The 18,220-nt window shown below is 48.9% G+C and overlaps 6 protein-coding genes across 6 annotated transcripts; 5 read left to right on the forward strand and 1 right to left on the reverse strand.

Moving 5' to 3' along the window:
• Positions 1-1,475: 1,475 nt before the first annotated feature.
• BCR38DRAFT_446294 (major facilitator superfamily transporter) lies at positions 1,476-3,799 on the forward strand. The gene has a single exon (XM_040861081.1). It carries the CDS (start codon positions 1,643-1,645, stop codon positions 3,503-3,505), a length of 1,863 nt encoding a protein of 620 aa, XP_040712016.1. The 5' UTR covers positions 1,476-1,642; the 3' UTR covers positions 3,506-3,799.
• Positions 3,800-4,972: 1,173 nt separating this feature from the next.
• Positions 4,973-5,289, reverse strand: BCR38DRAFT_446301 (uncharacterized protein). The gene has a single exon (XM_040861082.1). It carries the CDS (start codon positions 5,212-5,214, stop codon positions 4,984-4,986), a length of 231 nt encoding a protein of 76 aa, XP_040712017.1. The 5' UTR covers positions 5,215-5,289; the 3' UTR covers positions 4,973-4,983.
• A 2,153-nt stretch (positions 5,290-7,442) lies between these two features.
• On the forward strand, positions 7,443-9,651 carry BCR38DRAFT_68098 (ankyrin repeat-containing domain protein). Its single transcript, XM_040865555.1, has 2 exons — positions 7,443-7,992; positions 8,216-9,651. The coding sequence occupies exons 1-2, from the start codon at positions 7,624-7,626 to the stop codon at positions 9,506-9,508; spliced, it is 1,662 nt and encodes a 553-aa protein (XP_040712018.1). The 5' UTR covers positions 7,443-7,623; the 3' UTR covers positions 9,509-9,651.
• A 485-nt stretch (positions 9,652-10,136) lies between these two features.
• Positions 10,137-11,143, forward strand: BCR38DRAFT_68116 (uncharacterized protein). The gene has a single exon (XM_040865556.1). The coding sequence runs from the start codon at positions 10,288-10,290 to the stop codon at positions 10,987-10,989; it is 702 nt and encodes a 233-aa protein (XP_040712019.1). The 5' UTR covers positions 10,137-10,287; the 3' UTR covers positions 10,990-11,143.
• Positions 11,144-13,335: 2,192 nt separating this feature from the next.
• On the forward strand, positions 13,336-15,192 carry BCR38DRAFT_351601 (oligopeptide transporter; the record flags this gene model as incomplete). Its single annotated transcript, XM_040856654.1, has 7 exons — positions 13,336-13,450; positions 13,509-13,689; positions 13,742-13,890; positions 13,945-14,057; positions 14,105-14,249; positions 14,307-14,500; positions 14,563-15,192. 7 exons carry the CDS (start codon positions 13,336-13,338, stop codon positions 15,190-15,192), a joined length of 1,527 nt encoding a protein of 508 aa, XP_040712020.1.
• A 1,124-nt stretch (positions 15,193-16,316) lies between these two features.
• On the forward strand, positions 16,317-17,652 carry BCR38DRAFT_413020 (uncharacterized protein; the record flags this gene model as incomplete). Its single annotated transcript, XM_040858773.1, has 7 exons — positions 16,317-16,430; positions 16,481-16,570; positions 16,619-16,828; positions 16,888-16,955; positions 17,022-17,225; positions 17,283-17,406; positions 17,461-17,652. 7 exons carry the CDS (start codon positions 16,317-16,319, stop codon positions 17,650-17,652), a joined length of 1,002 nt encoding a protein of 333 aa, XP_040712021.1.
• Positions 17,653-18,220: the final 568 nt, after the last annotated feature.

Below are 18,220 nucleotides of genomic sequence, written 5' to 3' on the forward strand. Positions count from 1 at the left end.
GACGACAACATTCCGAAAGATTAGAGAATTAGACCTAGTCCAAAAGGATAGACGACTAACGAGATCGGTATGGAATTTATTAAATACTTCGATAATTGTACGAAAGATGGAAAGTGCGGGATATATCGATTATTAGTGTTAGACGGTCACGAGAGCCACGTTTCCGGCGATTTCGAGCTATATTGCAAAGAATACAAAATTGTAACTTTGTGTATACCTCCGCACTCATCTTACATCCTCCAGCTACTTAAAGTAGCCTGTTTCGGTCTATTAAAGCGGGTGTACGGCCAGATGGTAGAGAAATTGATACGCCGGTCACTAACACATATCGCGAAGGAGGACTTCTTTCCTATCTTCAAAGACGCCTTCTTTGCAGTTTTCGGCGAAAAAAACGTTCAAGCTGGCTTTCGAAGGGCAGGACTTGTTCCATTCAATCTAGAAAGTGTGATTTCAAAGCTGGACGTACGATTACGGACCCCGACGCCTGTTGGCTCCCCAGAAATCGCAACCCGACCGTGGGTATCAAAGACGCCACAGAACCCGATAGAGGCTCATGCACAGTCTACTTTTTTGAAAAAGCGCATCTCCGAGCATCACAATAGCTCTCCGACGAATATTTTCTCAGCTGTCGACCAGTTTGCGAAGGGAGCAAAAATGATAATGCACGAGCTCGCCCTTGTACGGGCCGAGTGCGCTGAGCTTCGAGAGGCAAATAAGATGCTAAGCCGGCGCCGGAGCACTAAAAAAATGCAACCACGGGAAGTAGAATCACTTATTTTCCAAGGACAGGACCTACGGGATTCTAGGGAGTTGGCGACGCAGATACAGCAAGAAGAGCGCCGAAATAGTGGTCGCGCAAAGCGTGTTGAAACGCGCCCGAGGCGCTGTGGTATTTGCAACGGGACTGGGCATAATGCGCGAACTTGTAAGATCGCATTGCCATCTTCTGGAGAGGAAGATTCAGAGTAGTTTCAATTGATTTACGGCGTTGTGGTTTTACTATCGTAAAATTTCTATGCGAGATTATGTAAGGGTGGCCAGCTCGGTGTACATTCACGTTATCCTTATAAAAGTAATTTCAGGGCTAAAAAGAATTAAGTTAAAATCGATTCGGAGTCGATTTAGATATATACTTACTATATACTTATATAAGTGTATTATTACGTAGAAAGATTAACTGAATTACGAGAAAGAAGTAGCGGATAACAAGTTATTACTAGGGAAAGTAGAATGTAATCGAAATCAGAATTCAAATTCGATTTGAATTCGATTCTATAGTTAGCTAGACCCAATTTTCAGATATTTTCTAGCTAATGACAATGGAGAGATTATCTACCCCACTATGCTAGGACCTCATTATTGAACATCACGTGAGGTCATTGTCGGCTCAACTAGGGGGGTTTAAATTCACCTTAACTGTAGTCTCCGATTTCGGCTCGTTTATGTGGGAGAAACCCACTATTTACATAAGGGCAAAAAGGTACCGTTCTCTCATATATGGGGCTGTCTCAGCTCCTTTCCTTTCCCGCAGGCCCTGTTGCTGTCAACTCTGTGCTTCGTCCATGGGCACCTCCCGGCATCACCTGGTCTCGCATCTCCCTCCTATCTCGAGGGCTCGATAAGTCAAAGTGAAGTCCCAGGCATGCAATCCTTCCTCCAGAGCAGGCGGCTGGGTCTCGCCGCGAAAGCCCAAGTCGAGCGAGACCTTGAGAAGGGAGCGCTGATAACACGTAGCAGCGGCCCGAGAGGTGTCATCGCAGACGCGCAGGACAGCGATGCGGTTAATTTCGAGAAGACGGCTACTGAGGGTCACTCAGAGCCTGCGGTAGCCAGCAACGGCCAGACGAGCGATGCGCGCCCAGTAGAGGAAACTAAGGCGAAACTCCCAGCAAAGCGCCGTCCGTCCGATGCGACAAGCTCGGGCAGAGTCGAAGACGAAGACGACAGTCCAGAGTCTCCAGGCTCTGTCGTACAGCGCGTGCAAACCGTTGCGACGCAGTACAGCACAGCTGCAGCCCTGGGTCACTCGCTGACTGGCGTGCACGTCCGTGATCGACAGACGCACGAGGGCAAAGGCGAAAAGGTCTTCATTGTAGGCTGGGAGGGACCTGATGACCCCTTGAATCCGCGAAACTGGACCACGACCAAGCGCATTCTCTGCATTCTCGAAGTTTCCACCATAGCCCTTGTCGTTGGAGCAGCTTCTGGAATTGACGCCACCATTTTGCCCCAGGCCGCGGAGGATCTGGGCGTCAGTGATGTGGCCGAGACACTAGACACAGGGTTGTACCTTGTCGGAATGGGCCTGGGTGGTCTCATCGCTGGGCCCTTCTCGGAGACATTCGGTCGCAATGCTGTCTATACCGTGTCCATGGCCGTCTTCATGATATGGATCATGGCAGCAGGGCTTGCGCCCAATTATGGCGCTCAGATCATCTTTCGATTATTCGCTGGCTGCTCTGCCTCGACGCCTCTGGTGTGCTCTGGCGGCTCCGTTGCCGATATGTTCAACAGCATCGAGAAGACGTGGGGGTTTCCCATTTACGCCATCTCGTCTTTCGGAGGCCCCATGTTGGGCGCTGTGATGGGCGCTTACATTGGCCCCTCGACTCTGGTCAGCTGGCGCTGGAGCGAATGGACCATCTTGATCTTCTCGGGCCTTATAACCATCCTCTTATTTTTCTGCATGCCCGAGACCTACGAGCCTCTACTCCTAGGATGGAAAGCGAAGCACCTCCGCAAGATAACCGGCGACTCACGCTACTGTACCGAGCACGAGATCGTCAAGGCTACGCTGTTCACACGCCTAAAAGTCAGCATGACGCGGCCCTTTCTCATGCTTACCGAGCCCATCATCCTGGCTATGGCGCTCTATCTCACAGTGCTGTACATCGTACTATTCACCTTCCTAGTCGGCTGGCCGTACATCTTCGACTATCCGTACGACATCGGCCAGGGCCTGAGCAACATCGTATTCATCTCCATGTTTGTTGGGCTCATGTTCAGCTTCTTTCTGGTGCCTATCGTCTACCGCAAGACGATTAACCAGATGAAGCTCGCTGAGTCCCGCGGCGAGGGCAGCCAGTTCGACCCTGAGAGTCGCCTCTGGTACGCCATGCTGGGTTGTTCAGCAGCCATCCCCATCTCCCTGTTCTGGATGGGCTGGACGAGCTCGCCGAGTATCAGCATCTGGTCGCCCATTCTGGCCGCTGCGCTCTTTGGCTACGGCATCATCGGCATCTTCCTAGCGGCGTACATGTATATCATCGACTCGTACGAGATCTACTCAGCCTCGGCCCTGACATTCGTCGCGCTGACACGATATGTCGCTGCGGGCGGTATGACGGTCGTTGGTCTGCCGTTTTACAAGAACATGGGTGTGCATTATACCCTGACCATACTTGGCTCTATATCGGCTGTTCTGGTGCCGATTCCGTATTTGCTGTACAAGTGGGGGTACTTGCTAAGGAGAAGGAGCAAGTATGCTGTTTCGACGCATATTTGAGTAAGCAAAGCAATGCTTATGGGAAGGGGGAAGAGAATGATGCATTGCCTAGTATTAGATGATTTCGGGCAGCACGGGCAGCACGGGCATCTTTTAATGTTAGTACATGCGAGTTAATAGTCTCGCTTCTGTAAAGTAGCATAGTAGAAAGCTATGTTACACTCGGGATATCATCCGGGATTTTCACACGGTGTATTAAAGATAGACTTAAAGGATAAGCCGCAGCCCCTGAGGATCATGCACTTGTGCGTTTACAGAAATCAATGTATCTACATCCAGTATCGGTGATCAACGATCTTTTCGTGTTTTTTTAATCCAATTTCATCATTGGTATTTATGTTCTCCATTAGTGACAGCCACATTCGCATCCATCTCGTCGGCGGGTCCGCTGAGCACGGTATCGTCTAGCCCATTCACGCAGGCCCCCTCAAACGGTATGCCCTGAAGCTCGGCCTTCTCACGCACCACGTCTAGGGACCCGCGTACAGCTACCATATTGTGGCTACCTCTGCTATATCTCTGCTCTAGTAAGGCGGCCCGGCTACCGACGCGGAAGATAGTATCCGTAGCGGAGAGCACATCCGCGATATGCATAGCCGCGTACTCGCCTAGACTATGTCTAACAACTACGTCAGGACGTACGCCGAGCGAGGCCTAATATTTAGCGACCGCTATCTCAGTACACACTAGCGCGAGCTGCATAACTACGGGCGAATGCGTATAATCGTGTACGTGGCTACTGTTAATAGCGGGGATAAAGGACGGAAATCCCTGTGCCTAAGCCAGCGAGCCCAGATGCAGGAGCTGTACGCGGAACAGCTGGAAGTCCATGGATCGATGTAAAGCGCCCTGGCCCTTTGTCAGAGAACAGAATGCCATAGGCACCAGTGGGTGTCAGGACACTGAACGCAGGACACCGGTGGGCCGCCGGAGGGGTGTTTCGGACAAAAGACTCCCGAATCATGATTACAATCTATGTGAAGCTTTGGGATGACGAGAGTCAAGATCCTTGGCATCGCCGACCCTGCTGTTATGCCGGGTCCAAGCGGCGGCCTAGCTATCTATATAAGGACCATCTCGAAGTAGGATAGGGAAGGAGTTGTCAGAGCCACAAGTGTCATCCGAGGCGGGCCGGCTTCCACCAGGTAGGAAGCCGGTTGTGGCGAATAAGGAGCCGGGAAGCCGTTTGTGGCGGCTAGAGAGCCGCTTGTGGCGAATGAGAGCCGTTGAAGCCGTTTGCAGCGGATAGGGAATCGCTTGGTTGCAGATAAGGAGCCGCTGTCCAAGATATTGGCCGAAGTCGGAGGAACATAGACATACGGAAGCAAACATCCAGAATCCAAGAGAGAACCTCGGCTGGCTATAAGTAAGGAGTCGAGACGGAGGAAGATAGAGAGGGCAGAGATCAATGCATCACCGTGGGCACCCCTACCTGAGACCGCCAGTGACCACCCGGTGCTACGTAGGAGGGACGCCCGTTACTCCCCATCACTCTGTACTATTGCCTTCGGCCTAGCCGTACCCTGACACCCTTGAAGGCGAACACTACCGCCGGCGGGCCGCCGCCTTCCCACGCCCCTCAACTCAAAAATGTCATAAAATGGACGCATGCCAACAGCCTTCGCCATGGGCGCCAGATCAGTGAGCCCCGCGGCGACCAGATAGCCTTTAGTAGGACCACGGCGCCGCTGGGCGTAGTCGTTCCGCATGAATACGGGATGCAGTGTAAGGAAAGAGCCGTTGTGGCGGGCCGGTCTCAGCTGACAAGCTGAGTCGGGAGGGATTCGCCCCCGATCCGGTAGAACCCCGGAACCGCCCAGCTTAAGAGGAGAACTCGAGACGCTCGCACCTAGTTCAGATTCTTCAAGAATCAGTCTTGCAATATACGCACCCATACACTGGCCTACTTCTAGCTACCCTTTGCACCGCCTGACTATTATATTGTGAGACGTGTGGTATCCTCGTTACATTTCGCTTGTCCTGGGCTGTTCGGATCGCTGATAAGTTAACGAATACTTTATTCGGGTCTGGCTCGAAGGGCTGGCGTATATCTGGAGCGTATTTATCGAGTTCTTTATATAGTTGCTCGTTTTCGATACGTCATTTGGCATTCTCGGCGGCCTGGAGTGTAAGGGCCTTGCCCGCCTTGCCTACTAGGGTGCGAATCTTACGAGATACCCCGCCCTCGGCTTTCTCTATCGACTGTAGTTGGCTAGATAGTTGCTGTGACGGTCAACCCTCGCAGACTCACTACAACCAGGTGACTTACAGCTGTAACACCTGCCGTGGCAGTGTCAGATGGGAAGCCAATCATAACCCTTGTAGGAGCCCCGCCAAGCGTGGATGACTTAGTCGCGCTCCCTCAAACCTAAGTTGTCATCTTCTTTCCTTCGCTCCTTAGAGTAGAATCTTCGTCGATAGCACCTAATCGAGGTCTATACCAATGCGATGCAACCCAGGTCGTGACAGTTGCTGCGCTTTCTGAGGAGTAAAAGCAACTAAAGGTGGTGATATATGAGACGGAGGATCTGGTATATGAGGCTCCGGAGGATCACAAGATACGTCGACTAGTCCTTCGGAGCCTAGGGGCCATATACCAGTCTTCCGCCAGCCAGATTTAATATTTTCCGTAGTAAAGGCTCTCTCCGAGGCACGTAGATATGTTTCTAACATATTTTGCTTGTAAATTGGGGCTGTAGCCTTGTAGGAAGCGTAAGCCCTGAGCTCTTGGCGGTAGTAGGTCTTCAAAGGTGAGAACGGCCCGACATCGCACGGCTGGAGATCGTCACTGCAGTGTGAGGGTAAATACAGCACGGCGACTCTATTCGAGTAGGCTTTCCACATAAATTCGGCATGAATATGTGTCTGGTGGCCGTCGAGGATAAGGAGTGGCCATTCGGTACCCCTAGGCTTCGTCTCGGGGAGAAAAACCTGATCTAACCACCTATTTGCGATAACTTTATTACTCCAGCCCTTACTCGTCGCGGTGTATTCCCACTCAGGGATATTTTGGTCTGGGAACCACTGTGCTTGGACTCTCTTGCCGGAAAATACGCAGACAGGTGTACCCCGTTGGGTATGCGAAATGTACTCTAACCAGGAGCACCACGACGAAGCGTCCGACTTTGATACGCGTATCCGGCGTGAATTAGACGTCCTAATAACCGTACCGTGCGCAGATTCCCCCTCTTGGACACCTGTCTCATCCATATTATACTCGTTGTCGGGTTTGATACGATACTTCGTACGTAAGCGTTCGAGGAGGGTGTAGAAGTCTCGGATCTTGTTCGAATCGGACGCTCTAACTCGGCTAGCATCTACGACGCGCCCAATTTTGGTACGTATCTGTGGATGGCGGCTAACGAAGTGATCCACCCAGTGTTGGCCGAGTGTATTGTTATCCCCTTGAGCAAGGAGGATTTCGGCAGCGAAGTCGGCCACATAACGCTTGCTAGGAGCCCGTCCACACACTTCTTCGTGTAGGACCCAGTTCACGATAACCCCCTCTTGCTCTGGAGTCAACTTTTGTTGCCTGGAGGCCGCGTCGCGATGCGAATTACCGTGACGAATACGGTAGGACAGTGTAGTGCCCTTGATACCGTACCGATGAGCTGCTACGGCCTGGGAAGAGCCCTGACGGACAAGCTCTTTAGCGCGTTCAATTCGCTGCTCAAAATAGTCCAGACTATTCTCCACTGGATTAGCCATTTTGTACGTAGATAGGGAGCAATTGCGAGGTAAATTGAGAGACGTCGTGTTGTTGAGGCGTAGAAATTCCTGCAAAATGGGGGTGCATGCAAAAAGGTGGTCAATACGGTTCCTAACGTCAGCCTAGGAACTCTGGCCAATGAAAGTAGCCCCACCCACGCGTGGGGACACGCGACTGCATCAGATTCGATTCTTAAACCCCCCTTCACCTTTGAGTGACAAAGCTCATAACTGACCTGCCGGTGTGCAAATATACATTATCCACCTTCCAACATATAGCCAGTCTCTAGGAAAGCCGTTTTTTGGCTAAATCAGTGTCCGTGCAGCAGAGCGAACTCAGATTGATAATTGTCTTGAACTATCTTGGGTGTTTTTCTGGTCAGGACGATTTTTATGCCCCCTTATTCAACATGCCGTCGTTTCGGCATCTTCCAGTGGAGCTTCTGCTGCTGGTATCCGAGGATCTAGACATCCGGGACCTCTCAAGTCTCTCTCGATCTTGTCAATACGCTCGCAATGGGATCATTTCGAGCCTGTGCCGCCGCGTCAAAGACGACCCGGCAGTGTTATGCTGGGCCGTGGATGAAGGCCAGATCGGAACGGTCGAACGCCTCCTAGTGGCCGGGGCAGACCCAAATGTTGCATGGATCCAGAACGAGTCCAGGACTCATACATTGAAACGTTTAAAGGCTCAATACGACTTCTATCGTTCTATGGGTTTGAACACACCACAGGTGCATCATACGGTCCGCCAGCAGTATGGCTACGATGGAGATGAGGTGAGCAGTCCCTTCTAGTTCGCTACTGTTGATATTGGAAAGCTTCCTAGTATATCGCCCCCGGCAAGGTGAAGTCATGCCTGCAGAGGTTCACACATTAAACTTACCCTGCATTTTCTACACGTCGCTGGGGCTGCCTTATGTACATGCACTGCCAAATTACCTACCTTGGGTGTCTAACACTTAACATTAGCTCCTTGCGTTGACATGAAGTTCCCCGCAGGTACATGATGTTGGACAGAATGCCGTTGATAGTTACGGCAGCAGGGATGAAAATGCGGCTAAAGACCAAGACGACGGCGATGTTAAGTTGAATAACCAGGAATCGACAGAGACAGATGATGACGGATCATACGATGGATCAGGCGATGGGTCAGAAGAGAGATCGGATGAGAGTGACGGCGAAGACAACACCGTCATCAACTCCCCAAGCTGGCCGACGTCATCGGCAGGACTTTATCCCAACCTTTGCTTCTGGACACCTCTGCATATTGCGGTCCGTTGGGGTCGGGACGACATTGTCAGTATGCTCTTGGCTTACGGCGCAAACATGCATGCCCTCTCAAGGGGGTTCTGCGAATGCTCGTACCCCGGTGACCACACCTTCGCGGTTGCAGAAGAAGATAACGAACCCCTTTGGATGCCACTTCATACTGCGATTTGCTGTGGCCACGGGTCGACCGCACAGCTTCTCTTATCGTGTGGTGCTTCCACAGTCGTCACTACCAAGTTCATTGGGTCCAACGAGGATCGAACGACCGCACTTCACACGGCCTGTTTCTCCGACATGAGGTCAATATCCCGCTTCATCGTCGACCAAGGGTATCAAACAGACCTAGACGTGAAAGATCACCGTGGCAGAACACCGCTGACTTACGCTTATTACACTGGCAGCTGGGAAAGTATTGATTTGCTAGTCGAGATGGGTGCCGAGCTCAATTCTCACCTAGGACCTCTCACTCTGCTCAATCATGCTTGCTTGGAGCGTCGCTTTGCCGAAGCCCTCCGGTTTAACGAACTGGGTGCGTCTATCAATACGGAAACACAATACGGCGGATTGACGACATTGCATTGCTGTTGCACGCGGCAATACATGAACACGAAGCTACCGCACAACTTTCACACACGCTACATGAGCCAGGTGCAGGTGCACCTCAGAACCAGAGTTGCGCAGACTGTCATCAAGGCAGGAGTCGACGTCAACGCCAGGGCCGAACATCAAGACACGCCACTCTTGAACGCTGCTTTTCACATCAACCTGAACTTATCGAAATCCTTCTTGATACAGGAGCGAATCTTGATGTCCGGGACGCAGCTGGTTATTCCCCACTGGCAATGGCATGTCAGACCGAGTCGAACGGCGCGATGCTACAAACTGTCAAGACGTTGCTCAATCACATGCGGACGGACCCGAAGGATATGTTTGATTGCCTCGAATTGCTCTCCTCGAATAGATATGCTGGGTCAGAAGGTTGTGCCGTCATGCGTCTCGAGCATGGAGGGAATTCCTTTTTGAGTGGCATGGCCGGACAAAATCTTCTATCGAGTGCATGTCACAGCAAGAACTTTGCGCTTTGCAATTTGCTAATATACAGTGGTGTGACAAAGGTCAAGCGCTCCGAGTTGAAGAGGATGGTCGATGCGGCAATCGGCGAAGACGACGCGAATTGTCTCCAGTATATACTCGACAAAATTCCTGGCGCCGCCCCCTACGCAACTGACGATCGCCTCCTGTTTGAGGCAATCCGAGATGGCAAGAAATCTTGCGCCAAATGTCTTATCCACGCCCAAGTTCCGACAACTTACCAAGAGGATGGACTTACCTGCTTCTTGTGGTCTTGCCTACTTGGCAGTGTTTCCCTTACTCGGCTTCTACTCGACAAGGGCGCAGACCCGAACCAATGTTCCGATGACGGCATTTGCCCTCTGGATTTGGCCGTGAGGAAAAACAAGCTCGGCTTGATTGAGCTGTTGCTCGACCACGGCGCAGACATGCACGAACACCCCGCAAGTCTGGAGCAAGCAGGGGCGCTTGACCTCGCTATCCGACTTGGCCAGAACGATGCTGTGACGAAAATGATCTCTCACCCAACATACTTGGATTCTACTGCAAGTCGACGAAATAATTATTTGCGTCTAGCTTGCTGGTCACCTTCCGGTTTTGGCACAGGCTACATTCTCAACGAATTCCTCAGCGACGGAGATGTAGATCCCAATACGGTATTCGACGGCATCGGCCTCACTCCACTGGTCCTCTCCATTATACGCTAGAACTGCCTGGCAGTGGCACTGCTCATGCGTTGGGGCGGCGACATCTACCAGGAGTTTCCCCACCCGCTGGGCGTCTTGGAGGTAGAAATTACACATGCGGATGGCCAATTAACGGCCCTAGAACTCGCTATTAAACTCGGACCCTCTCGCATGGTTGAACATATGCTGGTAATGGATCCAATCTCAGACCACCCGAATGCGCCCACGGTCAACTGTGTCAGAATTGCGTGTCGCAGGCACAAGGCTGAACTGTTGAAGCTTCTTTTCGGGTCGGGTGTAGATGCGAATATTCGCGACGAAAATGGCGACACACCCCTGGCTTTGCTCTGCCAAGCTGTGGATCAGGAAGCCGTGGTGTTTGCTGCTGATGGCCCCGAACCGGATTGGCCGTTTAGCATTATCGTCGCGAGACTGTCAGCATGTGTATCTACGATACTATCTGCTGGGGCCGACCCGACTATTAAGAACAATTCGGAGCTCTCGCCCCTGGATCACTTGCGTCGGCACATGAATTACGATGGAGATGAACAGTTTCGACAGGAACTTGCTAGTTGTTGGAACGATCGGTTTGATATTGATGAGTTTGAAATTCAAGAGCGACCAACTTGCGGACCACTGCTGGACATGCATTCATCTAGACATTCGCCCGCGGCGGTGTATGATGACGTACGGGCTAGACCATGCCCTATGCCGAAACTTCGGGACCAAATGAATTTATTTAACTAACTTCGCACTTGTGTTTTATTAGTACCCCTAATGAACTGATTTGGTGTAGTCAGCCTTTTCTGAACATGACAGTGATAGCATTCTTCATCATCGCGTGTACAAGTCACCGATAGAAATATAGCGTTAGCAGGGACTGTAATTCTTTGCTCTATCGAATAGGGGCCTGTGAAGTTACCCCTCACCCAATTCGATAGAGAAAAGGCGACCTCATGTATCCAAGCCTCGGATCAACCACACTAATATCCACTGTTACTAAAACCCACCAAAATCTCCGGGTTTTAGTCAGGGGATTATATCCCTTTAGAGAGTTAGTGACTTATAATTAGCAGTTTTTAGTAGATATTCTACAGGGGCTATATATTGTACCTTGATGCGTGTGCATATGGGGTGTGAATTGTTGTATTGGGAAAGGATGCCAGGTCAGCTATTCTGGCCTGGCAGAGCTCTTTTATAGCTCTTATCTATCTTATCTCTAGCTATACGGCAACCCCCATGGGGTCACGTATCAAAATGCCGGGCTACACGGAAAATGGTACTGTCCTCAGTACGTTTGGTGCAGCGGTACTTGCCAAGGTGTAGAGCTGTTAAGTTGGCCAAATCGCTGTATTCGGAGGAGACTGCTCAAGCCAAGCTCTGTATAGCGGGGTCTCCGAAGGCATTGTGTCGATGGCCAGGCCAAAGTACTGTTGCATCATGTTGCCAGCTGCTGTATATCTGACCTTGACGGGGATACGGATGCCGACACCTTTGACTGTGGTCGGGGCAGTGCTCTTGACGATATGTTCGCTCTAGTGCGTTTAGTATAGGGAATCGTATGATCGGAAGGCGACGGCGATAGACTCGACTCGATGAAAGGAAACGAAGTCGAAGAGATCTTGACGGCCGGCGGCTGTGGGCGCTTGATGTTGTAGATAGACTCCGGGACGGTTATTCTGGTAGAGACTGGCCTAGTGAAAGGGTCCCTCGATAGACTGTGATAGTGATCGCTTCGTAATCGCTGCGATCGTAATACTTAGGTGCTGCTAGAAGACTGGCCTAATGAAAGGGTCCTCTTAATGAAGGTGTGCGTGATAGGTGCGAGACGCGATGGTGATCTTGATAGATCTGGGGCCGATCTGGCTGGTTTTGGTGCGTGCGAAACGCTGGCGGCGATAGGATCGTAGCCGTGATGGTGATCTTGATCGATAGATAGATGGTTGGTTTGGTTTGGTGGATTTACTCAATCTCGAGGAGATGCTACCATTTGATGCGTGTGCATATGGGGTGTGAATTGTTGTATTGGGAAAGGATGTGTATCCTGGTCGATCTGACCTCACAGGACTCAAGTCACGAATATCAGGATTGATTTCGTGCCAAGTCAGTTGTGTGGTTCAGATCTCTTTTTATGGTCTTTTTTCTAGAAAGCTCAGCTATTTCCGAAGCTACGAAATGTTGCTTAAGAGCAACGATGTAGCCAATCAGATCCTCTGATTTGGATCCACAGCGGTAAGGTTCTAAGATAACATGTGGGTCACGTCGGAAAGACAGATATGTGGGGAATATGGGAATGTAGACCCACATGTCATCTTGGCTACCGGGGGGGAGTGTAGCTCGTCAAACTCCTCCACAGCTCAACACCTTGTTCATTTAAACCCGATTAAGCATCGAGGCAACGCTAAGCTCCCTGGCGTCAATGCTATGTAATCACGTCATCCTTTCCACTCGGGAGGCTCCGTCCCGTCAAGGCGCTACGTTATGCTTCGTTTGGTTTCGATGAGGTACCTTCTTATTTTTTGGTCTTGTCTGCTGTGTTTAGCACGTTTGCTTTCTTTGCCATCCCTGTCTCGACTTGTCTGGCGTGTTTGCAAACTTTGCTATGTTCATTTGGATGCCTCTATCGTAAAGCAATATTCTTGCGCTATGAAGGGTGTGATAAGTTGTATTTGGATAGATCTAACTGTTGGATAGAGTGTATCAAATTTATGTTTCAAAGCATAAAAACTCGTTCCTGTCAGCTGGCAGGGCCCCTGTCTTTTATGTACTGCACTCAGAGTTACTTGCTAGGGGGGCCCTTGATTGCCTAAAATAAGGAATTTATGGGCCCAATCACCCGAAGGGCGTGTGTCTACATTTGCAAAGGCTAGACCCTTATTTAGTTTAAGAGGGTTACTTCATTAGTCATCTTAGTCTGTAAATTCTCGTCTCTCTTTTCTCTTGCTTTTGAGCGTCTGCTGTATTTGCTATTGTGCTCTTACACATAAGCTGATTGGGTGTTCTTTGACGATATATTGGCACCGATGATTTGTGCTTTTCAAGACGATATCTCAGGGAAAGGAGCAAGATTCACCACTAGGGGAGTCCGTGGACATGAGCGAGCAAGATCTCCCAGCTGTCAGAGGCCACGTCCCGTACAGAGTATGGGTTGTACAAGGCCTGTACTTCCTGGAGATAGCAGCATCTTATGGTCTCAGCCAGGTCCTCCGTGTCTCTCCATGTGTATGACGTTGGCATATGGCATCAAGCTAACAGAACTCCCATAGAAAATTACCTTCAGCTTTTTCCGGATGACCCTGTTCGCCCAGGAGCTCTTGGTTTAGGGGAGGCAAGAGCAGTGTTGATAATATATATTTGGTTCATATACAGCTACAGCACACCTCTTGTAGGGGGACTGGTGGCAGACTGTTGGCTGGGCCGTCGTAAAACGATCCAGGTTGGATTCCTGTACGTTCATTAGCGATCTTGCTCAGCTTTTAGAAAGAAACTATTGGTTCAGAATTTATATATTAGGGCTAGGTATCATCACTGGTACGGCTTTCTCGCAGCGGATTTACGGCACAGGCGGCCTTCCTGGCTTCATAGTTGGCATGTTTCTTGTCGGCGCTGGTACCGGAACTGTGAAACCCAACATAACAGTATTCTTGAGTAAGCGTTGGGAGCTCGATGATTTGATCTTGACTAAGTGCTGATCATCAACAGTTGACCAGTTCCCTGAAGAGGAACCGAAGGTCGTGGTTTTGAAGAACGGGAAATCAGCGGTGGTGAGCCGTGAACTTACAATTCGGTTTATATGGAACTCCAATTACTGGTATGTCTTATCTTGAGCTTGCCGCGCCGGGGACTTGCCAATTGATGACAGAACAGGATGATCAACGTCGGAGGTTTGTGCGGTATCATAACAACTAACGTAGAAAAGTATGCCGGATTTGGGTTTACCTTTCTAATTTGCCTTTGCTTGATTGTCGCATCTGCAGCAATCTTCCAAGCTGGATATATGAAATTCGGTGAGCGATCGTTGCGTTCTGACAATCATAGTGAGTCCGACGCTGACCAATTCTTAGAAACGGCACCACCGTCTGGAAACGCCATCGCGAATTTGTTCAACGCATTGCGTCGCCGCCGAGACCCAGGCCATCGCAACCCAGATCAGACAGAAGTTGTAAGACAACCGGCTGCTCAACAAGATGACTCTGCAACTCCAAATAAAGACGAGGCTATAATAGCTGAAGCAAAGTCCGCACTCCGAGCTTGTTTAGTCTTGTAAGATATTCCTAAAATAAGAACAGCACATGAATAACAACTACTTACGCCAAGCAGCCTTCCTTTCCCAGCTCTAATGCTCTCCATAAATTCATGGACAGTACCCTCATAGCGCAAGCAGGCACGATGCAAACTCACGGCCTCCCGAACGATATCATGTATAATCTGAATCCAATCTCAGTCATGGTCTTCTTGCCCTTCTTTCAAAGCTGGATTTATCCCACGCTAGCCAAGAGAAAAATCAATTTCTCGGCCGAGCACCGCATCGGCGTGGGCCTTTTCTGTGCCGCGCTTGCAATTGGATATACCACAGGGATTCAACACCTCATATACATAACTGGTCCATGTTTCAGCCATCCAAGGAAGTGCCTTGCTGGGAACATGCCTAACGATGTGACCGTTGGACTTCAAACACCGCCTTACGTATTTCTCGGGTGGGCAGAAATCCTTGCGATCGTATCAGGTACCGAACTTGCTTATTCGCGGGCTCCAGCAAATATGAAGTCGATAGTTCAGGCTCTTTTCAACCTTTTCAGTGCCTTGGGCTCGGTTTTGGGTGTCGGTGTGTCGTTTGCCGCCTATGATCCCAACATGGTCATTGTATATGGATCAATAACCGGGCTATTACTTTTTGTCACTTTTGCGTTCGAATTGGCCTATTTACTCAGAGGTAAAGCCTCCAGCTGAACGGTAAAATCTGTGGTCTTATGGAAATACATATTTAAGAACCTATCGCAAATAATTCTGGCGTTAGTGTATGATTGAGAATTGTGATCGGGGTGTAGTACACATTGAGCAGGGAAAGCAGAAAGGTTTTGGTAGAATAAGAGTTGAAATTGTATGCAAGTTTATATACACGCAAAAAGACAATAGAAACGGCCAGTTGGTATTCTAGTACTTTAGTGATCACACAGTGTCAGGGTACGGCTAGGCCGAAGGCAATAGTACAGAGTGATGGGGAGTAACGGGCGTCCCTCCTACGTAGCACCGGGTGGTCACTGGCGGTCTCAGGTAGGGGTGCCCACGGTGATGCATTGATCTCTGCTCCTTCCCTATCCTACTTCGAGATGGTCCTTATATAGATAGCTAGGCCGCCGCTTGGACCCGGCATAACAGCAGGGTCGGCGATGCCAAGGATCTTGACTCTCGTCATCCCAAAGCTTCACATAGATTGTAATCATGACTCGGGAGTCTTTTGTCCGAAACACCCCTCCGGCGCCCCACCGGTGTCTTGCGTTCAGTGTCCTGACACCCACTGGTGCCTATGGCATTCTGTTCTCTGACACACAGGTCCTTGGCGTGTCTTGCATCTTGTCTAAAGGGACCTGATCTGCCAGTCGCCCAACTTCTCCTTACTTGCCCACTATAATCTGTTTCTCTAGCCTTGTGAAATTTGGAGTTACAGGAATTTCTTAGAATTATGAATTGTTGAAGAACTACAAGTCATAAATCTTATTGATTTTATAACTCTGTATCTGACATAGCTTTGTTCCTATCATTGTCTACGTACATGTTATTTACTGGATTTGGATGCTAGATGTTAATATTATTTATTTCCCGTAACTAAGAAGAAAATGTTCTAACCCTGGCCAAGTTTTGCCAAGGGAAGCTTAACCAAACTAGGTATAATGCACAGTATCAGATCTTTCTGGTGTTGCATATGCCCCACATATGCTAATTCTAAAAGAGATAGATCTATGTGTTTTGCATATAGAGTGTTCCGAAATCGCTTGATCAGTGTAGACCTTTAATTAGATAGCTATCACAGAAGAATTTCATAACTTCTTGTTTTCCTAAAATTCATACACCTCATGGCGGACGAAACTGATTATGAACATGAGAGCGCACTCAGCACGGATAAAACATATGCAGAGCATACGCAAAACATCAGCGATAACGAGAAGTTAATTCTCTGGCTTAATGGCGTAAGATAACTAACTAAATATCAGCGTCGTTGATACTAAATATACACTAGGTTACACAGGATGAAGATACACAGCAAGGCCTATATAGCTCTCAATGGGATATTCCATCGGAAGCTATCCCATATATGGGGTTTTCTCCTGTAAGTAGCCCTCAGCATATCAGGTGCATATACTGAACATATCCTCAGGAGATGATCGAAAACTTTGGACTAATAATCAGTTCCAATGGGCGCCAAAGGGTTCAAGTTCACCAAATCGAATATTATTATATCTTACCAGAGTATACTCATACACGCTCAACTGGAATTGCAACCTTTGTTCATGTAGCAAAGCCGTTATTACCAGACAATCCAACACCACAAGAGATAAGCGCTGCTTTTACGAAGATCAAAACCCAAGTAAGGCATATACTAACCGTATACATATAACATACTAATCATATACTAATTTGATATAGATTGAGTTCAGTTTAGGGAACGGTAATGGAAATGGTCGCTATAATATAACATCGTTGAAATTCCTCCAGTAAGTGCAGGGCGTATGGGCGACATATGGGCAGCATATGTACAACTTAGGCTAACCTATGGTTAGTTCTAATCGGAAGCTAAATCAAGCTTGGCATATGCCATACAAATGTAGTGATATCCGGGTCTGTGGACATGTGCACCCGAAGGTCACTTCATATACAGAGGAGTATAATCGTGTAGATGTTTCCCAAATCCGAAATATTGTTCGGGAGCTCCCAAAGCCTACACTTAGTAGTATACAGCAGATGCTTAAAGAGGCTATTGAAAAGTAAGTAAGCATGCTTCAGATTAACATATGCTTCATCTATACTAAGTTTGATTATAGTCAATATAACGCATTTTTGCAATTATGGCAGGCAGAGGGTACAGCTCCATGCCAGCCTTTTAAAAAGGACCGGTATCCTCGCTGCTGTAAAGGCCAAAGATTAACTGTATTTTACCGGAACAGGGTATGTTTATAGTAAGCATATGCCTAATTCTATTCTAACTAGATCAATCTCTAGATCCCCTTTATTGGGTGCCCGAAGAATTCTGACGGTGAACCTTGGCATACCGCATGGTCATTACCTTCGTATAAGTCCAGTATTGATATCGCATATCTCAGAGCCTTATGCGAGAGTTGTATTACCGGTGAAAAAGATCAGTGTGTATGGATTGGGAGACCAGAGCAGAAGCGGCAATACTATGGTACTTGAACATATGTTTAGTTTATGTGTAATATCTGCTAATAATAAATATAGGATTTCATCACCGCCGGGGACCTAAAGAGACATGGGTTACGTCGTGCACATGCCGGATTGATATGTATATTCCCCAGAATATGTACCGATTGTGACGACTGACACATGGACGATAAGCAGGGACATCCTGACATGGCCTGCCCTGATCTGGACGAGCGCGTTCCCCTTATAATAGGAGAACGGCCAGACATACTTGTAACCCTTTCCTTCTCTTTCTTCCCTAGTTTAGTATTCAACAATAGAGATGCACTGATATGCAACCTTGATTCGTACCTATGTGCCTCTGTCTCGTTACAACGCTCGGCTTTAACGAAAGCTCTTTTAACGGATAAAGGATGCGCAGAGGAGAAGGTAATATATTGGTGCTTATTTAAAGCTTTCTCGAAGACTTTTGTAACCATTTTCCCGTTAGGGTTAGGGTTAGGGTTAGGGTTAGGGTTAGGGTTAGGGTTAGGGTTAGGGTTAGGGTTAGGGTTAGGGTTAGGGTTAGGGTTAGGGTTAGGGTTAGGGTTAGGGTTAGGGT

The sequence above is a fragment of the Pseudomassariella vexata genome, assembly GCF_002105095.1.
Source record: "Pseudomassariella vexata strain CBS 129021 chromosome Unknown BCR38scaffold_14, whole genome shotgun sequence".
NCBI lineage: Eukaryota > Fungi > Ascomycota > Sordariomycetes > Amphisphaeriales > Pseudomassariaceae > Pseudomassariella > Pseudomassariella vexata.